Below are 22077 nucleotides of genomic sequence, written 5' to 3'. Positions count from 1 at the left end.
TCTTCAGTTCTAAGGTCAAATGGTGGAGTATACCCCCAAAGAGGGACAAAACGACCCCCTGATGACCCCCTACCTAATCATGTTACACCCTGAAAAGGGGATAAGTCAATGATGACACTCAGACATGATGCTTCTCTTTCAGCAGCTTCATTGCGAATGACTCAGAAATATAAACATACATACAAAAGTATTAAAATCTTAACAACGATGTACAGTCTCTGTTAGTTGTAAGACAATATATCTCAAGACCGTCTTCTTTCCTTTCCTTTAAGTTACAGAATAAATTGAATGTAAGAATTTACAAAAACAGCTTATGAATCAATAAGCAAACTTAGATCATTAAACTTAAATGTATAGAAAATAAACAAAGTATTCATATAAAAATACTAATATGCATTTTATACTAATACTGTGTATTAGTGGCAATGACCTCTGAGTATATTTGATACTTTGCTGAGGCCTTATAATACTCATGTTACTTTTCTGTCTTTTATGTTAAGCACTTTGGTATACCGCTGGTTTTTAAATGTGCTCTATAAATAAAGTTTGATGTTGTGTTGAGTTTGATGTTGATTTGTCCCTTCACACAAAATAAACATGTTCTTTGTCCAGATCAAATGCAAAATGCACACAATGCTGTATGTTTCATACACAGTCTGGCACAATAGTGCTCCATACTAGCCACCAACAGAGGGCTTAGCTTAGCTTGCTGCTTATAGCTTATCCTGACAACACAGTTAACACAAATCATCTAAATATTCCTAGTACCCTCTTGGTACATTTGGAAACACGGTCAGTACAGCTCAACATACATATTTGTAAAGTTCAAAAGCAGAATTGCTCAATTCTGACCTGAAAAGGGGATAAGTCAATGATGACGCTCAGACATGATGCTTCTCTTTCAGCAGCTTCATTGCAAATGAGGCATCGTGGCCAGAGCTCCCCCTCCCGCAACGTCAGGCATAACGAATCAATCATGATCACTGAATCACAAGGATTATTCCCCAGGCTCGACAAGTAGATCACAGATTGAATTTTACACAGGTTGTAGTCACATTAAGGATTGTTATCCGGTTGAACATAGTCATGAACTCTTTTAACTGTTTTAGCCTGTGTTACATTACATCTCTTAATGCAGGGGTGTCAAACTCAAATACACAGTGGGCCAAAATTCACAACTGGAACAAAGTCGCGGTCTAACATTAATATTTATTGGAAAAAAAATCTTCCTCCAAATATAAGAATGAATCTTTTCTTATGGACTCAAACAAGTTTTGCTAAAAAACTGAATATGGAACAAGCAAAGCTTAATACTAAACGATATATATATTTGCTGTATAATACCAGTAGGCCAGCTCTAATAGTAATTTGGTATGGCTTCGCGGGCCAAATGTAATTAAGCTGCGGGCCAAATTTGGCCCGTGGGCCAGAGTTTGACACCTGTGTCTTAATGGGACTTCTTTTACCCTTGTTTATACATTTACATATTTGAAAGAAATTAAATAATACATTGAGTAACTTTTAACTGCAACTTTTTACTCCATTATGAACTTCAACTAATAATCAATCAATCACAATCACACGAGCCAAGGCGTGAAAATGGGTGTGGGTCACAATCAGCCAAGGTTTCGGGTGAGCTCATTGTGAAACCTGGCCCCACCCTATCATGTGATTTGCTGAGGTCAGATCGCCCAGGGTGTGAGTAGGCGTTAAGGCATCTAGGAAGGGATCACAGAACTGGATTATAGATGGCAGACAGTTGTTGTCGTAACCCACCACCTCTGTTCAAAGATGGTGGCTCACAGTGGACATATCCACTGTGAGCAACCTGTTTTCACACCTTGGCTCATGTGATTAGTGTGATTAATGTCTATTGTCCCTCTTGGGGGGGACACTCCCACAGGGTTTAAATCTGGGACTCTCCACCATTTAACCTCGAACTGAAGAAGCTTCTCGGATGAGAGGTGAAACGCCTTCAAGCAACTTAAATAGTCCAGACTCTTTTCTTTCCACGCATCCTAGACTACGATGACCTGGATGACTGAGAACCTTCACAGAGACAATGAATCAGCTTCTAATAGTTTCATACAAACTAAAGTGATACCCAACATATGCAGTGCTATACACACATATTTACATGTTTCTAAGAGATTGAGAACCAAGCTCTTACCAACATCCTGCACCATGTTCTTGATCAACATGGGAAAAACACAAGACTACTTTCAAATGAGGATTGAAGCCTTTGCTGTTTATTAGATAAGCTACATGCATTCCCTCAATACAATCAGATTCTGCTTAGAACTGCATTCAAAACTATTGAGCCAATATTTTCAGAAAAACAACATGTGGATCCTGGAATAATGGGAGCTTCCATCTTTAAAGGACTGAAGAGGAAGAAGTTTACAAGGAATCATTTAGAACAGTTTCAAACATCAACTGATTGAATCCATGAATCTGAAAACGTGTTTGTGAGTGAAAGAGACAGACATGTACAGACTGAACTATCTGTTCAACAGTCAGAGTGTTTCTCTAACAGGAGGACACTCTTTACACTCCACTCAGCACAGAGTCACTGAGGAACCAGGATAGAACCAAAACCCAGGATAAAGAGTTTGAGTGAATGTGGTGTTGAAGGTGTGGAGGTGGATCAGAGTGTCAGAGGAGACTCTGTAGAAGGACAGAGTGCCAGCAGGACAGTCCACATACACTGCTGCTCTGTTAGAGACAGAGGAGGAGGAGATGGAGGAGATGCGTCCTTTCATACTATTATGCCTGGCAAATTGTGGACCATCCCCAGAGCAGTTTAGACACCAGGACTGATTATTGTATCCAAACACACAGTCATAACTGCCTCCTTTCCTTCTGATTGTTCTGTAACTCACTGATATATCAACCCTTCCTCTCCACTCGACCTCCCAGTAACAGCGACCAGTCAGACCATTTCTACACAGTAGCTGTTCCCAACTATCAAATCTGTCTGGATGATCAGGATATGACTGAACCTCCTCCACACATGTCACATTCCTGTTGTTGTCAGACAGTTGGAGCTTTGTGTTCACTGTGTTTGTGTCGATTGTGAGTTGACAGGAATCTGATGGAGAGAGCAAACACAATCCAGCTGCAGTTATTGATCCATCATCTGTTCATTGATTGACACTTTGATGATGGCTCCTGACATCAGAATGATGAAGATGGTTGAATGTGTGCTGCTTTGTTTTCATGAATCACGTTAAAAGCACACTTACACTTCCTCAGACCTGGTCTCAACCATCGGACTCCAGCAGGCTCCACCCTGAAAGGAGGAGCAGTTTAGACACCAGGACTGATCATTGTATCCAAGCCAACAGTCATAACTGCCTCCTTTCTTTCTGATTCTTCTGTAACTCAGTGATATATAACATATCAGGATTTTTTTATCTGAGTTTTTTTTTTTTTTTTTTGGACTTTCTTGCTGACTGTGCATCACGGTATGACCATCTCCTTTTATTTTGTGATTTTAATATTCACGTCGTTTGCCCAGAGAAGCCCCTGGTAAGGACTTCATGGACTTAGTGAACTCTTTTAATCTTGTTCAGTCTGTTAAGGGCACCACTCAAGAACAAGGTCACACATTGGACTTGGTGATATCATATGGATTCTCTTTCTGTAACTTGCATGTCGAGGATGCTGTTTACTGTCATTTTATTCGATTGGACTCCTGCTTGATTGTCTGATGTTAAATCATGGATTTATTCAGTCCCAATTTACACTGCTCTATGATTTGATGGCCACGGGGTGGTGATATCTTCATTCTATCACCTCAGACATCTGTCGAAGGTTGAGTCTTTTCTTTACAGGCGTGACTTCGAAACTGTCAACAATGCTTTGATAACCTTACGCTTGGATTACTGCAACTCCTTTTAATGGGGGTTGGCCAGGGCACTCGGTCACACCTGCAACTGTTGCGGCACGGTTTTTAAAAGAAAATTGGTAAAAGTGGTAAACTGGTAAAGAAAATTTGAGCTTAATACTCCACTTCTGGCCTCCTTACACTGGCTTCCAATTGAATTTAGGATCTATTTTAAAATTCTTTTCCTGTTTTTTAAATCCGTAAATTGTCTGGCACCTGTATATTTGTGCGATCTGCTGACGCCCTATATCCCACCTCGCTCACTCCGGTCAGCTTAGAACAGGGGTGTCAAACTCAAATACACAGTGGGCCAAAATTCAAAACTGGAACAAAGTCGCGGGCTAACGTTAATATTTATTGAAATATATTCCTCTAGATATAAGAATGAATCTCTTCTTATGGACTCTGATGCTGAAAAACTGAATATGGAACAAGCAAAGCTTAATACTAAACAATATATATATTAGCTGTAAAATACCAGTAGGCCAGCTCTAATAGTAATTAGGTATGGCTTCGCGGGCCAAATGTAATTAGGCTGCGGGCCAAACTTGGCCCGCGGGCCAGAGTTTGACACCTATGGCTTAGAAGCTGTTGCTCTCATGGCTAAACCTTAGAGGAGACCAAGCTTTCTCTATTGTGGACCCCGAATCTTTGGAACGATCCTCCTCTTCACATTAGGCAGTCTACATCAGTGGTGGTTTTTAAATCCAGATTAAAAACTCAACTTTATTGCCTGGCCTTTGATTTAGTGGGTCACTGACACTGTTATTTTATTGTTATTTATTTATTGTATTTATTATTCTTATTGTATTTATTATATTTCTGCTGTACAGCACTTTGGTCAGCCATGTGCTATATAAATAAATTATGGTATGGTATGGTTTAAGTGCAGAGAAGCATCTCCCTCTATTTGTCAGCTTCTTCCACAGCTCTGATTGTAAAATAATGATTTTTTCTTTATTTTTATTTTGATTAAGCTAAGCTGACAGTTTTCACTGTTTATTTTTATTCAGTGCTTATTTTAATACCCTTTCTATAGAAAGATGAATACTAAATGTACTGAGATATCTACAAGTTGTTCCCGGAGAAGTGCTCCCTGGACATCTCCTACAGGAATATCTCTTATTGATCAGTTCATGTGTTATGAACAAACAAGAAGTGAGTGAAGGACACAGGAAATGTTTCCAGCTTTTCCTCCTCTATCAGACACTCTCTCCATACCTGAGAGTGTCCAGTCTCCAGCCTGGTTCCTTCAGTCCAGCCGACAGCAGCTTCAATCCTGAGTCTCCTGGATGATTGTAGCTTAGGTCCAGCTCTCTCAGATGGGAGGGGTTGGAGCTCAGAGCTGAGGCCAGAGAAGTACAGCCTTCCTCTGTGATCAGACAGCCTGACAGACTGCAGACACACAAAACAACAATCCATCTGTCAACAATCATTTTCTCTTTGTCATATACAATAACACCTATCCATTTACATCAATTCAGTTTAATTTAACTTTACAACTGACAATACTGTACACACAACTAAAGTCATCTCATGTTGTTTAACAATGTATGGTAACAGCCAACAATATTAGAGAGAAAGCCCCAAGCCTGGGTTAACAGATCATTTATCTGTTAACTCAGGCTTTCTGCTTCATGATCTGTGCACGCTCACATAACAAGGAGACCTTTCAATTCAATTCAATTCAATTTTATTTATATAGCGCCAAATCACAACAAAAGTCGCCTCAAGGCGCTTCATAGATACAGAGAAAAACCCAACAATTATATGACCCCCTATGAGCAAGCACTTTGGTGACAGTGGGAAGGAAAAACTCCCTTTTAACAGGAAGAAACCTCCAGCAGAACCAGGCTCAGGGAGGGGCGGGGCCATCTGCTGCGACCGGTTGGGGTGAGAGAAGGAAGACAGGATAAAAGACATGCTGTGGAAGAGAGACAGAGGTTAATAACAGATATGATTCAATGCAGAGAGGTCTATTAATAGATATTGAGTGAGAAAGGTGACTGGAAAGGAAAAACTCAATGCATCATGGGAATCCCCCGGCAGCCTACGTCTATTGCAGCATAAGCAAGGGAGGATTCAGGATCACCTGGTCCAGCCCTAACTATATGCTTTAGCAAAAAGGAAAGTTTGAAGCCTAATCTTGAAAGTAGAGATAGTGTCTGTCTCCCGAATCCAAACTGGAAGCTGGTTCCACAGAAGAGGGGCCTGAAAACTGAAGGCTCTGCCTCCCATTCTACTTTTAAATACTCTAGGAACAACAAGAAGGCCTGCAGAGCGAGAGCGAAGTGCTCTAATAGGGTGATATGGTACTACAAGGTCATTAAGATAAGATGGGGCCTGATTATTTAAGACCTTGTATGTGAGGAGCAGGATTTTGAATTCAATTCTGGATTTAACAGGAAGCCAATGAAGGGAATACAAAACAGGAGAAATATGCTCTCTCTTTCTAGTCCCTGTCAGGACTCTTGCTGCAGCATTTTGGATTAGCTGAAGGCTTTTCAGGGAGTTTTTTGGACATCCTGATAATAATGAATTACAGTCGTCCAGCCTGGAAGTAATAAATGCATGAACTAGTTTTTTAGCGTCACTCTGAGACAGGATATTTCTAATTTTAGAGATGTTGCGCAAATGGAAGAAAGCAGTCTTACATATTTGTTTAATATGTGCATTGAAGGACATGTCCTGGTCAAAAATGACTCCAAGGTTCTTCACAGCGTTACTGGAGGCCAAGGTAATGCCATCCAGAGTAAGAATCTGCTTAGATACCATATTTCTAAGATTTTCAGGGCCGAGTACAATAACCTCAGTTTTATCTGAATTAAGAAGCAGAAAGTTAGCGGCCATCCAGGTCTTTATGTCTTTAAGACATTCCTGCAGTTTAACTCATTGGTGTGTGTTATCTGGCTTCATGGACAGATAGAGCTGGGTGTCATCGGCATAGCAGTGAAAATTTATGCTATGTCTTCTAATGATGCTGCCTAAGGGAAGCATGTATAATGTAAACAGAATTGGTCCTAGCACTGAACCCTGTGGAACTCCATAATTAACCTCAGTGTGTGAAGAGGACTCTCCATTTACATGCACAAATTGGAGTCTATTAGATAGATATGATACAAACCACTGCAGTGCAGTACCTGTAATACCTACAGCATGTTCTAATCGCTCTAATAGGATATTATGGTCAACAGTATCGAATGCTGCACTAAGGTCTAGCAGGACAAGCACAGAAATGAGTCCACTGTCAGAGGCCATAAGAAGATCATTTGTAACCTTCACTAAAGCTGTTTCTGTGCTGTGATGAGCTCTGAAACCTGAAACCTTTAAACATCATTCACTCATTTCACTAAATGGATGGACTGAGCATGGCCTACAGATGAACTGGTGCTAGAGATCATAAAGAACATCAAATAAAACAGTCAAATTCAACACATTAGATGGAAATATGAGATTAATGCTGCAGACAGTCATTAACCTGCTGAATTCATGAATATCAAGAATGCAGCGAGTGGTAAAAAATAAAGATTTGAACTGCGTGCTCAGTGTTACTGTCAATTCCTAACATGTTCCTAACATGATAGCTGCACTTTAGAGCTCTAAAACTTGAACCTACACATATGTTAAGATTCAGGATTTAAGAATTTTATTGTTATATACACCGCAAAACACAAGTGGTTATGCAGAGCAATAAAAGTCTTACTAATCAAGTTCCCTTCACGACTAGATATTCAACTAACTAATATACAGAATAAACTTAACTCTGAGCATAGAAAATAATAAACAAACTTATGTAGCATTTGCAGTGCAAGTAGTTAGGCAACACTGTCCCATTAGTAGATATTCAGGATATGTGATATTAAAATTTTTTTTATTGTATGAAGTTGTATTATATTGTATATAAATGTTCAAAATCGCAAATTTAAAGGTCTAAGATCTTCACAGTTCAGCAATGAGTCAGTGATTCACTACCCTGATGGCTTTTGGATAGAAATTGTTTTTTCATCTGGTTGTCCTTGCTTTCACATTCCTCTAGGAGTGTGAACAGTATGTGCTGTGAGTGGGTGCGGTCTTTGATGATGTTGTGTCCCCATTTTCTGACTGAGGTGCTGTAATCGTCTTGACTTCTTTAAGTTGCTCGAAGACGTTTCACCTCTCATCCGAGAAGCTTCTTCAGTTCTAGGGTCCAATGGAGGAGAGTCCCAGATTTAAACCCTGTGGGAGTGTCCCCCCAAGAGGGACAATAGACCCCCTAATGATCCTCTACCTAATCACGAGAGCCAATGTGTGAAAACGGGTTGCTCACAGTGGATATGTCCACTGTGAGCAACCATCTTTGAACAGAGGTGGTGGGTTACGACAACAACTGTCTGCCATCTATAATCCAGTTCTGTGATCCCTTCCCAGACGCCTTAACGCCCAATCACACCCTGGGCGATCTGACCTCAGCAAATCACATGATAGGGTGGGGCTAGGTTTCACAATGAGCTCATCCGAAACCTTGGCTGATTGTGACCCACACCCATTTTCACACCTTTGCTCATGTGATTAGGTAGAGGATCATCAGGGGGTCCTTTGTCCCTCCTTGTGGGGATACTTCCACGAGGTTTAAATCTGGGACTCTCCACTATTTTACCCTGGAACTGAAGAAGCTTCTCGGATGAGAGGTGAAACGTCTTCAAGCAACCTAAAGAAGTCCAGACACTTTTCTTTTCAAGCTCCTTGGACTACGATGACCTGGATGACTAAGAACCTTCACAGACATAATCCACTCAGATGTAAATTAAAGTTCACTTCAAAAAGATAACCTGTTAATGCAGTAATATAATTAATATTTTAAATGATAATCTGTGGAAAAGTTTGAATCCTAACCTGAGAGTTTCCACTATACACTGTGAACGCTTTAGTCCAGTAGACAGAAGCTTCACTCCTGAATCCAGCAGGTCAGAGTTACTCAGGTCCAACTCTCTCAGACTAGAGGACTGGGAGCTGAGAACTGAGGACAGAACTTCAAAGCTTCTATCTGAGAGGTTACAGCCACTCAGTCTGAGAAATAAAAGACAATCAATGAAACAATACTGTAAGGTGTGTTAATAGATTGTGTAATATTAAATCCCGTCTTGATAATTTTTCTTAAGGGAAAACTTAAGATACTAATCAACAACATTTTATGGATGAACTTGGATAAAATGCATTTAATTGGTTAATTCTGAAAAAACAAATTATCTTTTGATCTGACCTCAAAGTATTGAGTTCACAGTTTAAACTTTGTAGTCCAGTAAACAGAATCTTCAATCCTGAAACCTGTAGGTTTTTTATACTCAGGTCCAGCTCTCTCATACTAGAGGACTGAGAGCTGAGAACTAAGGACAGAGCTTCACAGTTTTCCTCTGAGAGTTGACAGACATTGAGTCTGAAAATAAAAACATGAACAAAGACTGTTGTTAAAGTGTAATCAGCGTGCAATAACTAATCCTGTATTTTAAAGAATCCTTATTGTCTTCTTCTGATCAGGTTAGTAAAACTCCACTTTAACACAGAAATGACTAAAAATGCTAAGAAAGAACAATGAATAAAAGTTGTTTAATTTTGTCAGTTGATAAAAACAAACAAACCAAATACAGAATACAAATTGATCTGACCTCAGAACATTCAGTTTGGCGTGTGGACTCTTCACTGAAGCAGACAGAAACTTTACTGCTGAATCATTCAGGCTGTTGGTACTCAGGTCCAGCTCTCTCAGATTACAGGACTGGGAGCTGACGACTGACAACAAATCTTTACAGCCGCTCTCTGACAGGTTACAGCTGCTCAGCCTAAAAAAAACAAAACAAAAAACAAACAAAGTGTGCTACAGTTAGTAAAGTGCTGTTGGTCTCTTTCTTAAATCTAACTTACTGTAAATTCTTTAACCAGTCTCTTCCCCTTAGTTCACAGAGACACAGACAACCATTCAAACTCACACCTGCATAAAGTTTAGATCACCAGGAAACCTAATGCAATATATACACAGGCTGGTGATGGCAGCCTTACAGTTAGATATGGTTACTGACAAGAAACAGGACCTTAGAGGCAATTTCATTTATGAAGTCCACGTTTTTCCATCCATACTGGATACAATCAGGACAGTTGTATCAGAGATTTGTGTTAAAAAGAAAAACAATAGAGAGAGAGAGAGGGATTGCACTGAAGGTGAGACACAAACCAAAACTTTAATGAAATCTCTTTCTATAACCAGATTTTAAAAATTTTAAAATATTTTTAAATCTGTGGTAGCCTATTCTTCTATTCAAAACAATATTTAAAAACTAAAGGGATCACCACATATTTCCTTACAGAGCTTTGTTGGAGGCTTTGACCACTGGCAGCAGCCTCAGAAGAGCCTCCTCTGAAGAAGAGTATTTCTTCAGGTCAAACTCATCCAGATCTTCTTCTGATGACAGTAAGATGAAGACCAGAGCTGACCACTGAGCAGGAGACAGTTTATCTGTGGAGAGACTTCCTGATCTCAAGGACTGTTGGATCTCCTCCACTAGAGAACGATCATTCAGTTCATTTAGACAGTGGAACAGATTGATGCTTTTCTCTGCAGACAGAATCACACTGAGCCTCTCCTTGATATAGTGAACAGTTTTCTTATAGGTCTGTGAGCTAATTCCTGTCTGTGTCAGCAGACCTCGTAGGAGAGTCTGATTGGTCTCCAGTGAAAGACCCAGGAGGAAGCGGAGGAACAAGTCCAGGTGTCCATTTGGACTCTGTAAGGCCATTTTCACAGCACTTTGGTGGAGAGATTGTAGTTTTGGTGTGTTAAATAATTTCAACAACCAGACGGCTGGTTGTTTCACTTCCAGCAGATTGAGTCCAGAGTTGATGAAGGTCAGATGGACATGAAGAGCAGCCAGAAACTCCTGAACACTCAGATGGATGAAGCAGAACACCTTGTCCTGGTACAGTCCTCTCTCCTCTTTAAAGATCTGTGTGAACACTCCTGAGTACACTGAGGCTGCTCTGATATCGATGCCACATTCTGTCAGGTCTGATTCATAGAAGATCAGGTTTCCTTTGTGCAGCTGATCAAAAGCCAGTTTTCCCAGAGACTCAATCATCTTCCTGCTCTCTGGACTCCAATGTTGAGCTGTCTCAGCTCCTCCATCATACTTGACCTTCTTCACTTTGGCCTGAACCACCAGGAAGTGGATGTACATCTCAGTTAGGGTCTTGGGCAGCTCTCCTCCCTCTCTGGTTTTCAGCACATCCTCCAGAACTGTAGCAGTGATCCAGCAGAAGACTGGGATGTGGCACATGATGTGGAGGCTTCGTGATGTCTTGATGTGGGAGATGATCCTGCTGGCCTGCTCCTCATCTCTGAATCTCTTCCTGAAGTACTTCTCCTTCTGTGGGTCAGTGAATCCTCTGACCTCTGTCACCATGGAAACACAGTCAGGAGGGATCTGATTGGCTGCTGCAGGTCGTGTGGTTATCCAGAGGCGAGCAGAGGGAAGCAGTTTCCCCCTGATGAGGTTTATCAGCAGCACATCCACTGAGGTGGACTTTCTAGGGTCAGTTAGGATTGTAGTTTTGTGGAAGTCCAGAGGAAGTCGACATTCATCCAGACCATCAAAGATGAACACAACCTGGAAGTCTTCAAAGCTGCAGATTCCTGCTTCTTTGGTTTCAGTAAAGAAGTGATGAACAAGTTCCACCAAGCTGAACTTTTCCTCTTTCAGCACATTCAGCTCTCTGAAAGTGAATGGAAATATGAACTGGATGTCCTGGTTGGCTTTGTCTTCAGCCCAGTCCAGGGTATATTTCTGTGTTAAGACAGTTTTCCCAATGCCAGCCACTCCCTTTGTCAGCACTGTTCTGATTGGTTCATCTCTTCCAGGTGAGACTTTAAAGATCTCTTCTTGTCTGATTGTTGTTTCTCGTCTGTCTGGTTTTCTGGATGCTGTTTCAATCTGTCTGACCTCATGTTCATCAGTGACCTCTGAAGTCCCTCTCTCTGTGATGTAGAGCTCTGTGTACATTTGATTCAGAAGGGTTGGGTTTCCTGCTTTAGTGATCCCCTCAAAAACACACTGGAACTTCTTTTTCAAGACAGATTTATGTTTGCAGTAACAATCTCCAGCTGGATGTTCTAAAGAACAATCGCAAAAACACAACATTAACAATCACTTCATGTTTTCATGACAGTTTCTGCCCCACTGAGAAATGACTATAACCATGTTGTCCCATCTCTTGAAAGCAACATTTATCTCTTATATAAACATTTTATTCAGCCAGCAGCTCATCTTTAGCAAAATCTTCTTACTGCTCTGCAGACAGTCAGCCAGCTCCTCCTGCTTCATTCTCCTCATGAAGTCAAGTGTGATCTTCACAAATGCCTCTCTGCTGCTCCTCTGCTCATCATCCTCCCTCTGACTCTCTAAGCATTCTGGGTAATCTGGACTCAGAGTCTTCTGGATCTTCTTCAGCTTGTTCTTCACAAAAGTGATGATGTTGTCCTCCAGCAGCTGGAACGGAATACTTTATGAATGAGCCAATCAGACTGAAATCAAGGAGCCAAACATCAGATCCATGTTGGACACACTGACGATCCACTGGTCTACAAAGAGCAGCATGGAGATGTCTTTGAACAGAATAGATGTAAAAGTAGCTGTTGTACATGTACAGACCATAAATACGGAGTCGAGGTGTGTTTGATGCTGCTGGGCAGACTGACCACTGGGAACCTCTGAGCTCTCCTGGTCATCCAATCTGATCCCGCTGACTTTTCTGTAAAAAAAAATGAGCATATTTAGTGAACGTCTGAAAATATATTTTGTGACAAATTAGCATTTTTTTCCAGCAACATAAATTCATAAGTTCAGTAAATTATTTTTTCCCCAAACATCACAGCACAAAGGCTCTATTGAGCAAACCATCCCTTTAACGTTAACTAGTAATGACTTCGTGAACTTCTCCACAAATAAAATTTTTATCATTATATAAAAAATTACCAATAATCATCCCACAGATGTAATATTATCTACAGCTACTTTTAGTACCATTGACGTTAAGTTAGACTCTTTTTCTCCAATTGATCTTTCTGAGTTAACTTCCATAATTACTTCCTCCAAACCATCAACATGTCTTTTAGACAGTGTTGGGGAGTAACGGAATACATCTACCGCCATTACGTATTTAAAATACAAAATATGAGTAACTGTATTCCGTTACAGTTACCGTTTAAAAAGGTGGAATTTAGAATACTGTTACTTTGCTGAAATAAATGGATTACACGGTGGTCTTTTCCTGTTTCATATTGTGGCAGGTCAGGTCTGGTTTTGTTTGACTGCTATGTTCTGTTGTTCCAGGCGGCAGTGTTACGGTTGCCATGGTTACAAGGCGACGCGCTCTGTCTGCGACTGTGTATTTCCTGGGTGAGAGAGCGCCTTTTTGTTGTTGTTGTTGTGCTAAGCTATGCCGAGCAGTTGGGTTAGCGGCGGTGTGTTTCTGTTGGAAAATAAATGGCTGTGCTCCCTGGAAACTCGGGGAAGCAAGACCAAACGACACCTCTGTCTCATCCTTGTCTGAGCTCACCACAATATGTTTGGCTATACCCTCTATTTTTGGTCATTCCACGCCGGTGGAAACCCAAAGAAAACACGCATTAAGAAACCCTAATACCCGTGTCTCAATCTCACGTCTCATAATGACATGAAGAAATATTTTTAAAAATGATTTAATATGAAGGCAATAGGCAGAGTGTTACAGGCACAGCCCTAAAGAATGTAGCCTTATGGGCAGTGTAGTCCGTGCTGCAGGGAGAATGGACTGTCATACCCTTTATGTGTCTGCACGAGGAGAGAGAAAAAGGAGAGTGGAAAAGTACGAGTTGTCATCGAGCAGAAACGGGAGATGGAAGCATGTAAATATAATAATAACCACTGCAGCCAAGAAGAGTGCCTGACGAGCCCAGCTGTAAGTAAGCTATTAAGACTCGACTGTACCCTGTGTTCGTGTTTTCCTCCGAAACAATAAGTTCCGTTGGAGCAGCCTTTCAACGCCTCTCTCTGTCTCTTGAAAGCAAAGTTGACCCAGACAACAAAGTAAAGCTAGTTTTCGGCTATGAGCCCGACACGAACCCGACGTATTAGCCAGAGGTCCCTTTACTACGGTTCGGAGCCGCGGACCTTCAGTAATAGTAATAAATATCAAAGCAATAGTACATTCATGTGGTTGTAAAAAGCATGATAATATATTAAGTAATTCAAAGTATTCAGAATACTTTACTCTCATTGAGTAACGTAATGAAATACATTACAAAATACATTTTGGGGCATGTATTCTGTAATCTGTAGTGGAATACATTTTAAAAGTAACCTTCCCAACACTGCTTTTAGACCCCATTCCTACAAAACTGCTCAAAGAAGTCCTGCCATTAATTAATTCTTCAATCTTCAATCCTTTCAACATGTAAATTAAATTAATCAGAACGGTTTTTTTTGTATGTAATTTGTATAGTATGTAAATGTACTTGTATATTGTATATTTTTAACATGTTGAAATAAATTACCAATCAATCAATCTGTCACGGCTGGGGGAGGGAGCCGTGTGGTGTGGAGGAAAAGGAGGACCCAAAATGCAGCAAACTGATGATACGAATGACGTTTTATTTACAGGGTGGTAGTGGCAAAAACAGGCAATGAAGCACGAGTAATTACAAACGGAAACCTAAACTGGGAGAAACTAAAGAGCAAACCTGAAATCTTACAAAACGGAGAGCGGAGCAGAGAGACGCAGACCAAGGACCAGGATACCAAGAAACACAGACGAGCCGACAACGAACACAGACCGACACCCACTATATATACACACACACAAGGTAATCGGGTAATCGCACACAGGAGGGAAGAACAGCTGATCTGAATACACATGATGACTGGAGGACACAAGCTGAACACAATGACAACAGACACAGACTTTCAGAACAAAACAGGAAATCTAGAACCCAAACCGGACACAAGGGGGGAGGACACAGAATAACTAGAACAGAGGGAAATAATCACAAAACACAAAACGCTGGGTCAACGACCCAGGACCATGACAGTACCCCCCCTCCAAGGGCTGGCTCCAGACAGCCCAAAACAAAAACAGACGACCAACCCAGGGCGGGCGGCGGGGGCCCAGGACGGAGGGACCAACACAAGCTCCAGCGAACTGAGAGAATTGTCCAAAACAAAAACACACATGCTGGAGCACGAGAACAAAACACAGTTCAGGAGGCCGGCCCGGAGGCTGACAACTCAGAAGTCCAGGACAGTTCATCTTCTGAGGCCGGCCACGTCGGCGACGTAGATCCATAAGCCGACCGAGCAGAAGGCAGCGGTGGCGGAGTGGAGGCAGTTCAGGGGGCCGACCGTGCACACGGCAGCGGCGGCGACGAGGAAACCGTTCAGGCGGCCGACCGTGCGGACAGCAATGGCGACGATGACACAAGTCTGGAGGCCGACCGCGCGGAAGGCAGCGGCGGCGTCTAGGAGGTCGTCCATATTGACGATGACGCTCCACCAGCGGCCTGGTAGATGACCGCCGATGTCGAGGCGGCAGTTCGGGACCCGAAGGTGGCGTGGCCGTCGCAGCACCAGACGAGACCGAAGCAGCGGCTGGTCCAGGCGCAGCTGAAGCTGAAGCGGAGGCCGGACCAGGGGCGGCTGAAGCTGAAGCGGAGGCCGGACCAGACGAGGCTGAAGCAGAGGCCGGACCAGGCGCGGCTGAAGCAGAGGCCGGACCAGGCGCGGCTGAAGCAGAGGCCGGACCAGGCGCGGCTGAAGCAGAGGCCGGACCAGGCGAGGCAGATGACGAGGCTGAAGCAGAGGCCGGACCAGGCGAGGCAGATGACGAGGCTGCAGCCGGGCCAGGCGAGGCAGATGACGATGCTGCAGCCGGGCCAGGCGAGGCAGATGACGATGCTGCACCGGGCGAGGATGAAGGCTCGGAGGCTGCAGCTGGCGAGGATCATGAGGCTGCAGCAGGCGACGGCGTGGAAGCCGGAGACTGTAGCGCTGCAGGCGTGGAAGAAGCTGCTGCTGCCCGTGGCGTGGATGAAGCTGCAGCTGGCGAGGATGATGAGGCTGCAGTTGGCAGCTGGACGGGCTCCTCGGGCCCTCCAGCTGACGAGGCAGGAGGCTGGCTAGGTTCTCCTGAACCTCCAGCTGACGAGTCTTGAGGCTGGACGGGCTCCTCGGGCCCCCCAGCTGACGAGTCTTGAGGCTGGACGGGCTCCTCGGGCCCCCCAGCAGGCGAAGCAGGAGGCTGGACGGGCTCCTCGGCCCCCCCAGCGAAAACAGTCTCTGGACCAGTGGGCACCGGGGCCCCTGGAACACACAGGTCAGAACCAGTAGGCGCACGGGCCTCTGGCAGGCACAGTTCAGAACCAGTAGGCGCACGGGCCTCTGGCAGGCACAGTTCAGAACCAGCAGGCACACGGGCCTCTGGCAGGTACGGGTCAGAACCAGCAGGCACACGGGCCTCTGGCAGGCACAGTTCAGAACCAGCAGGCACACGGGCCTCTGGCAGGTACGGGTCAGAACCAGCAGGCACACGGGCCTCTGGCAAACACAAGGCAGACTGCAGCTGCACAGAGCATTGACCCAGCTCGGGCAGCGACAGCCGGATACAGTCCTCAGCTGGCTTCTTAATCTCCAGGGGTCCAGAGTCGGCCGGGGGCTGGGACCCAGCCTCTGGGGAGGCCCTGGAGTGTGTCACAGTCTCTGGGCTGGCCAGCTTTTGAGGACTGATTACAATATTATGTGGTGTGTCTCTCTGCTTGACATGAACAGGTGAAAAATAGTTCTTTCCGGGTTGGATGGACTTAACTTGTTGTGCAGGAGGAGTTGGTGACAACGATGGCTGAATAGGTGATAATAAGGCGGATGAGTCTCTTGTCAACTGAGCTATTGACTGAGCTATGGATTGTAACCAAGTGTCTAATAGGTCTGGCTGTGACTGTAATGGGGGTGACGGTTGAGTGGCTAACTGAGCTAGTGGCTGCTGGGCAGCTAACTGAGCTACCGGCAGGGCAGCCGACTCAAAAAACACAGCCCCGGAATAAACAGACACACAGTCCAAAACAGAAAAAGGGTCCTTTTCACTCACCACAGCTGGCAGTTCCAAAGTCCTAGTCTTCGGCTGTGGGGTGATGCGCCGACGGCGTGATCGTCGCTTCCTCCCGGGCAAAACCTCCGGCGGGCCGGGCAAAACCTCCGGCGGGCCGGGCAAAACCTCCGGCGGGCCGGGCAAAATCTTCGCCGCCGGGCTGAGTTGGGAAGCGGTAGCGGCTGGTGGGTGAAGGTGCAGTTCGTTGAGTATGAAGTCCTGTGCGAGCGGGTGAAGAGAGTCCAGCAGCCAGGAGTGAGCAGAGATGAGCTGCTGTAGCCTGGCTTCTACAGCACGGAGACACTCTTCCCCCTCATGCTCGAGCCATAGGTTAACCAACCTGGAAACAGAGTCAATTAGTTCCTCCCGAAGCTCCTCGGGAGGTGCGGATGCCGCTGGGTCCATGTTTGGTCGGCTCGTACTGTCACGGCTGGGGGAGGGAGCCGTGTGGTGTGGAGGAAAAGGAGGACCCAAAATGCAGCAAACTGATGATACGAATGACGTTTTATTTACAGGGTGGTAGTGGCAAAAACAGGCAATGAAGCACGAGTAATTACAAACGGAAACCTAAACTGGGAGAAACTAAAGAGCAAACCTGAAATCTTACAAAACGGAGAGCGGAGCAGAGAGACGCAGACCAAGGACCAGGATACCAAGAAACACAGACGAGCCGACAACGAACACAGACCGACACCCACTATATATACACACACACACAAGGTAATCGGGTAATCGCACACAGGAGGGAAGAACAGCTGATCTGAATACACATGATGACTGGAGGACACAAGCTGAACACAATGACAACAGACACAGACTTTCAGAACAAAACAGGAAATCTAGAACCCAAACCGGACACAAGGGGGGAGGACACAGAATAACTAGAACAGAGGGAAATAATCACAAAACACAAAACGCTGGGTCAACGACCCAGGACCATGACACAATCAATCAATCTTAAATATGATCAACCTATCTCTAATAATCAGCTATGTACCACAGGCCTTCAAGCTGGCTGTACTTAAGCCTTTACTCAAAAAGCATCTCTAGACCCAGCAGTCTTAGCTAATTATAGGCCAATCTCCAACCTTCCTTTCATATCAAACATCCTTGAAAGAGTAGTTGTCAAACAGCTAACAGATCATCTGCAGAGGAATGGCTTATTTGAAGAGCTTCAGTCAGGTTTCAGAGCTCATCACAGCACAGAAACAGCTTTAGTGAAGGTTACAAATGATCTTCTTATGGCCTCTGACAGTGGACTCATCTCTGTGCTTGTCCTGCTAGACCTCAGTGCAGCGTTCGATACTGTTGACCATAATATCCTATTAGAGCGATTAGAACATGCTGTAGGTATTACAGGTACTGCGGTGCAGTGGTTTGTATCATATCTATCTAATAGACTCCAGTTTGTGCATATAAATGGAGAGTCCTCTTCACACACTGAGGTTAATTATGGAGTTCCACAGGGTTCAGTGCTAGGACCAATTCTGTTTACATTATACATGCTTCCCTTAGGCAGCATCATTAGAAGACATAGCATACATTTTCACTGCTATGCAGATGACACGCAGCTCTATCTGTCCATGAAGCCAGATAACACACACCAATTAGTTAAACTGCAGGAATGTCTTAAAGACATAAAGACCTGGATGGCCGCTAACTTTCTGCTTCTTAATTCAGATAAAACTGAGGTTATTGTACTCGGCCCTGAAAAGCTTAGAAATATGGTATCTAACCAGATTCTTACTTTGGATGGCATTACCTTGGCCTCCAGTAACACTGTGAGGAACCTTGGAGTCATTTTTGACCAGGACATGTCCTTCAACGCACATATTAAACAAATATGTAAGACTGCTTTCTTCCATTTGCGCAACATCTCTAAAGTTAGAAATATCCTGTCTCAGAGTGACGCTGAAAAACTAGTTCATGCATTTATTACTTCCAGGCTGGACGACTGTAATTCATTATTATCAGGAAGTCCAAAAAACTCGCAGATGACCGCCCATCCCTGAGCCTGGTTTTGCCAGAGGTTTCTTCCTGTTAAAAGGGAGTTTTTCCTTCCCACTGTTGCCAAAGTGCTTGCTCATAGGAGGTCATATGACTGTTGGGGTTTTCTCTGTATCTACTGTACAATATAAAGCACCTTGAGGCAACTTTTGTTGTGATTTGGCGCTATATAAATAAAATTGAATCGAATTGAAAGGCAATATCTCTTTCTTTTCAGTTTTCTCTGTGATCAAATCTTAGCATCACTATCATGAAACATACATTCATTCAAAATGTATGTTTCAAAATGCATGAATATTGTATGACCAGAAAAACTAATCATTGTAATGAATGGCACTCTTGTTGAGCTTACATGATAATCATTTATTCTAGGGTATGAATTGTATGGGCTCAAAATGTGGTCATAAATATTTTGTAAATCAGATTGCGTAGTTTTGAGTTTTTTGACCATGTAAACCAAAATATCTGAAAGTGTTATGTTTTTGCATAGATGAGAAATTGTGCGTGTAAAAAAAATTATACAAGTTACACATTTTTTTTGTTAAGGTCTAGTTACGGATACAAAGCAAAAAACTACGTAAACTCTCAGCTCAACTTCCCTGGCTGTGTGTGAGTTTCAACTTATCAACTTTATAATGCCGATTGCCAGTCTTGGTAGCCGGGGATCAGTCTGCCAGGGCCTCCGCTCCTGGCCGCTGCCCGGCACACAATGCACCCGACCCCTATGGTACCTCCTGCGGGTGGTGGGCCTGCGGGAGGATGGGCCCATGTCCCCTTTTCAGGCTGTGCCCGGCAGGGCCCCATGGACTAAGGCCTGGCCACCACACGCTCGCCCTTGGGCACCCTCCCTGGGCCTGGCTCCAGGGTGGGGTCCCGGTAACCCTACCCCGGGCAGGGTAAACTGTTCCCTCGATGTTTTCTTCATAAGGGTCTTCTGAATCGCTCTTTATCTGGTTCCTCACCCAGGACCAATTTGCCATGGGAGACCCTACCAGGGGGCAAAAGCCCCTGGACAACATAGCCTCTGGGATCCCAGGGACACACAAACCCCTCCACCACGATAAGGTAGCGATTCGCGGACGTTTCAACTTTCGAGTACGAATTTTGACCAAATTTTTCTTCCTTTCATCCGATTGGTCAATGTCATGTCAATCACATATTTAACAATCCAATCAGAGAACATATGGGTTTGGCTGTCAGAGTGGCGCTGTACTGAGCTTCAGGTCCTAAAAGGGTAATACAGTTTGAAGCTGGAGGATCTCTATGTGAATATCCCATAAGACTCTTACAAGCTAGGTCCCCTAACTTTCAGTAGCTGTTGAAAGGATAAAGTTGTGGTGTATCAGTGTAAGTAAGTAAGTAAGTAAGTAAAATTTATTTATTAAGCACTTTTCACAGACAGTCACAAAGCGCTGTGCACAAATATTAAAATAAACAATACAATCAATAGACATTATACACAATGTAAAAGATCAAATGTAAATAATGTAAAAAATATAAAATATGTAGATCAACAAAAGGCTTGTTTGAACAGAAAAGTTTTTAACTGCTTTGAAAAAGAATCCACAGAGTCAAGCAAACGTAATTGTAGTGGTAAACTGTTCCACAGCCTTGGTGCCACAGACTACAAGGCTCTGTCCCCTTTTGTCTTCAGTCGTGTACAGGGCTTTATTTTTATGTTACGTACGTACAACAGTATTACAACAGACTCTGAGTCTGTGAGCGGAGATGACGAGCAGCAGTGTATTTTATAAGAAGCTTGGATAAATAATCTGGAGCCTGGCCATTTAGTGCTCTGTATGTTAAAACAAGAATTTTAAAGCGAATTCTAAACTCTATTGGGAGCCAATGTAAAGAATATAAGATGGGAGTAATGTGAACACATTTGGTAGAACAAGTTAGTAGTCTGGCTGCTGCGTTTTGTATTGCCAAGATTTCAAATATTTGACTTGACAGATGGACAGAAAGAGGCAAGAACCTGACTAATTTTAGAATGTAGCTCAGGAGGAGCTATGATCATGGTGAGATGATGAGATGAGATAGCCTTTATTTGTCACTTGCAGGTCTTTTGCCCACAACCGAGATGACAGACCTTGCCGACCGTACATACAATACACAAACATCACATTGTGGAGACAGGTCAGGCTAGGTAGCGAGGAAAAAAACATCGAAATGTGTAACACAGAAGTAATTAAGGAAAGTATTACAATCTTCATCAGAAAGCAACAGAGCATGCTGGGTTGGAGGAGAAACAATACTGTTGATGGTATCAAATAGAACTCTGGAATTATTTTTATGACGATTTATAATATTATTGAAGTAAGAGGATCTGGCCTCTTTGACTGACTCATTATATAGGTAAAGTAGTTCTTTAAAGTCCTCACGATGGACAATCAGACCAGTGGACTTCCACAGACGCTCTGCTTATCGATAGGAGCGTCGAAGACCACGAGTCTGATTATTTAACCGTGGTTTGCGGGAACTAACAGAGCAATAACTGGTTTTAAAAGGAGTAACCTGATTTAGAATGGCAAGACAGTGTTCATTAAAAGAATTAGTTAAAAGCTCAACCTCGTTAGAAGAACTTTTAAAATTAAAAAGAGGAAAACTCAGAAATTATAGAGTCGTCAATAAAGCACCTGTGCCTAATAGAACCTTGAGGATGGTACTCTGAATTAACAGATACAGTAAAAGAGACAACTTCATTTAAATTCAAGTGGTCAAGGAAAACACCATAGGTGAAGACCAGAGTGTGCCCAGCCGTATGAGTAGCCCCTGCTACATGCTGAACAAAGTTGAAAGAGTCCATAATGGTCAGGAACTCCTTAGTGTTACTGTTTGTTGAGTCATCCACATGAATGTTGAAATCTCCAACAATGATAACCATGCCCATTTTAATAGTGGAAGTTAAAAATTCTTGTAGGTCTGACAAAAAAGACGCAGCAGACCCAGGTGGACGATAAATTAAAGTGCCGTATATGGGCTTTTCTCTTCCAATTTTTATTTTTATTTTATTTATTTTATTTTTATTATTTAAGCAT

The 22077-nt window shown here is 43.3% G+C and overlaps 1 protein-coding gene across 3 annotated transcripts in view; it reads right to left on the bottom strand.

Moving 5' to 3' along the window:
- Positions 1-2127: 2127 nt before the first annotated feature.
- Positions 2128-22077, bottom strand: part of LOC309704924 (NLR family CARD domain-containing protein 3-like) — a 38674-nt gene continuing 18724 nt past the window's right edge. Inside the window, exons 1-10 of one of the 3 annotated variants that reach the window (XM_082530436.1) lie at positions 17030-17105; positions 12565-12664; positions 12201-12402; positions 10226-12026; positions 9532-9705; positions 9129-9302; positions 8762-8935; positions 5111-5284; positions 3246-3292; positions 2128-3091 (exon numbers count right to left, since the gene is read on the bottom strand). In XM_082530436.1, coding sequence (XP_082386562.1) covers positions 2559-3091; positions 3246-3292; positions 5111-5284; positions 8762-8935; positions 9129-9302; positions 9532-9705; positions 10226-12026; positions 12201-12402; positions 12565-12567 — 3282 coding nt within the window. In that variant the 5' untranslated portion in view covers positions 12568-12664; positions 17030-17105 and the 3' untranslated portion in view covers positions 2128-2558. Of the gene's footprint in view, positions 3092-3245; positions 3293-5110; positions 5285-8761; positions 8936-9128; positions 9303-9531; positions 9706-10225; positions 12027-12200; positions 12403-12564; positions 12665-17029; positions 17106-22077 lie in introns of those variants that run through there. The other 2 variants (XM_082530434.1, XM_082530435.1) reach the window with 2 other exon arrangements.

The sequence above is a fragment of the Aulonocara stuartgranti genome (assembly GCF_965226115.1).
Source record: "Aulonocara stuartgranti genome assembly, chromosome: 4".
NCBI classification, from domain to species: Eukaryota; Metazoa; Chordata; class Actinopteri; order Cichliformes; family Cichlidae; genus Aulonocara; species Aulonocara stuartgranti.
Note: the sequence above shows the minus strand (reverse complement) of the source record. Positions and strands in the feature narration are given on the sequence as shown.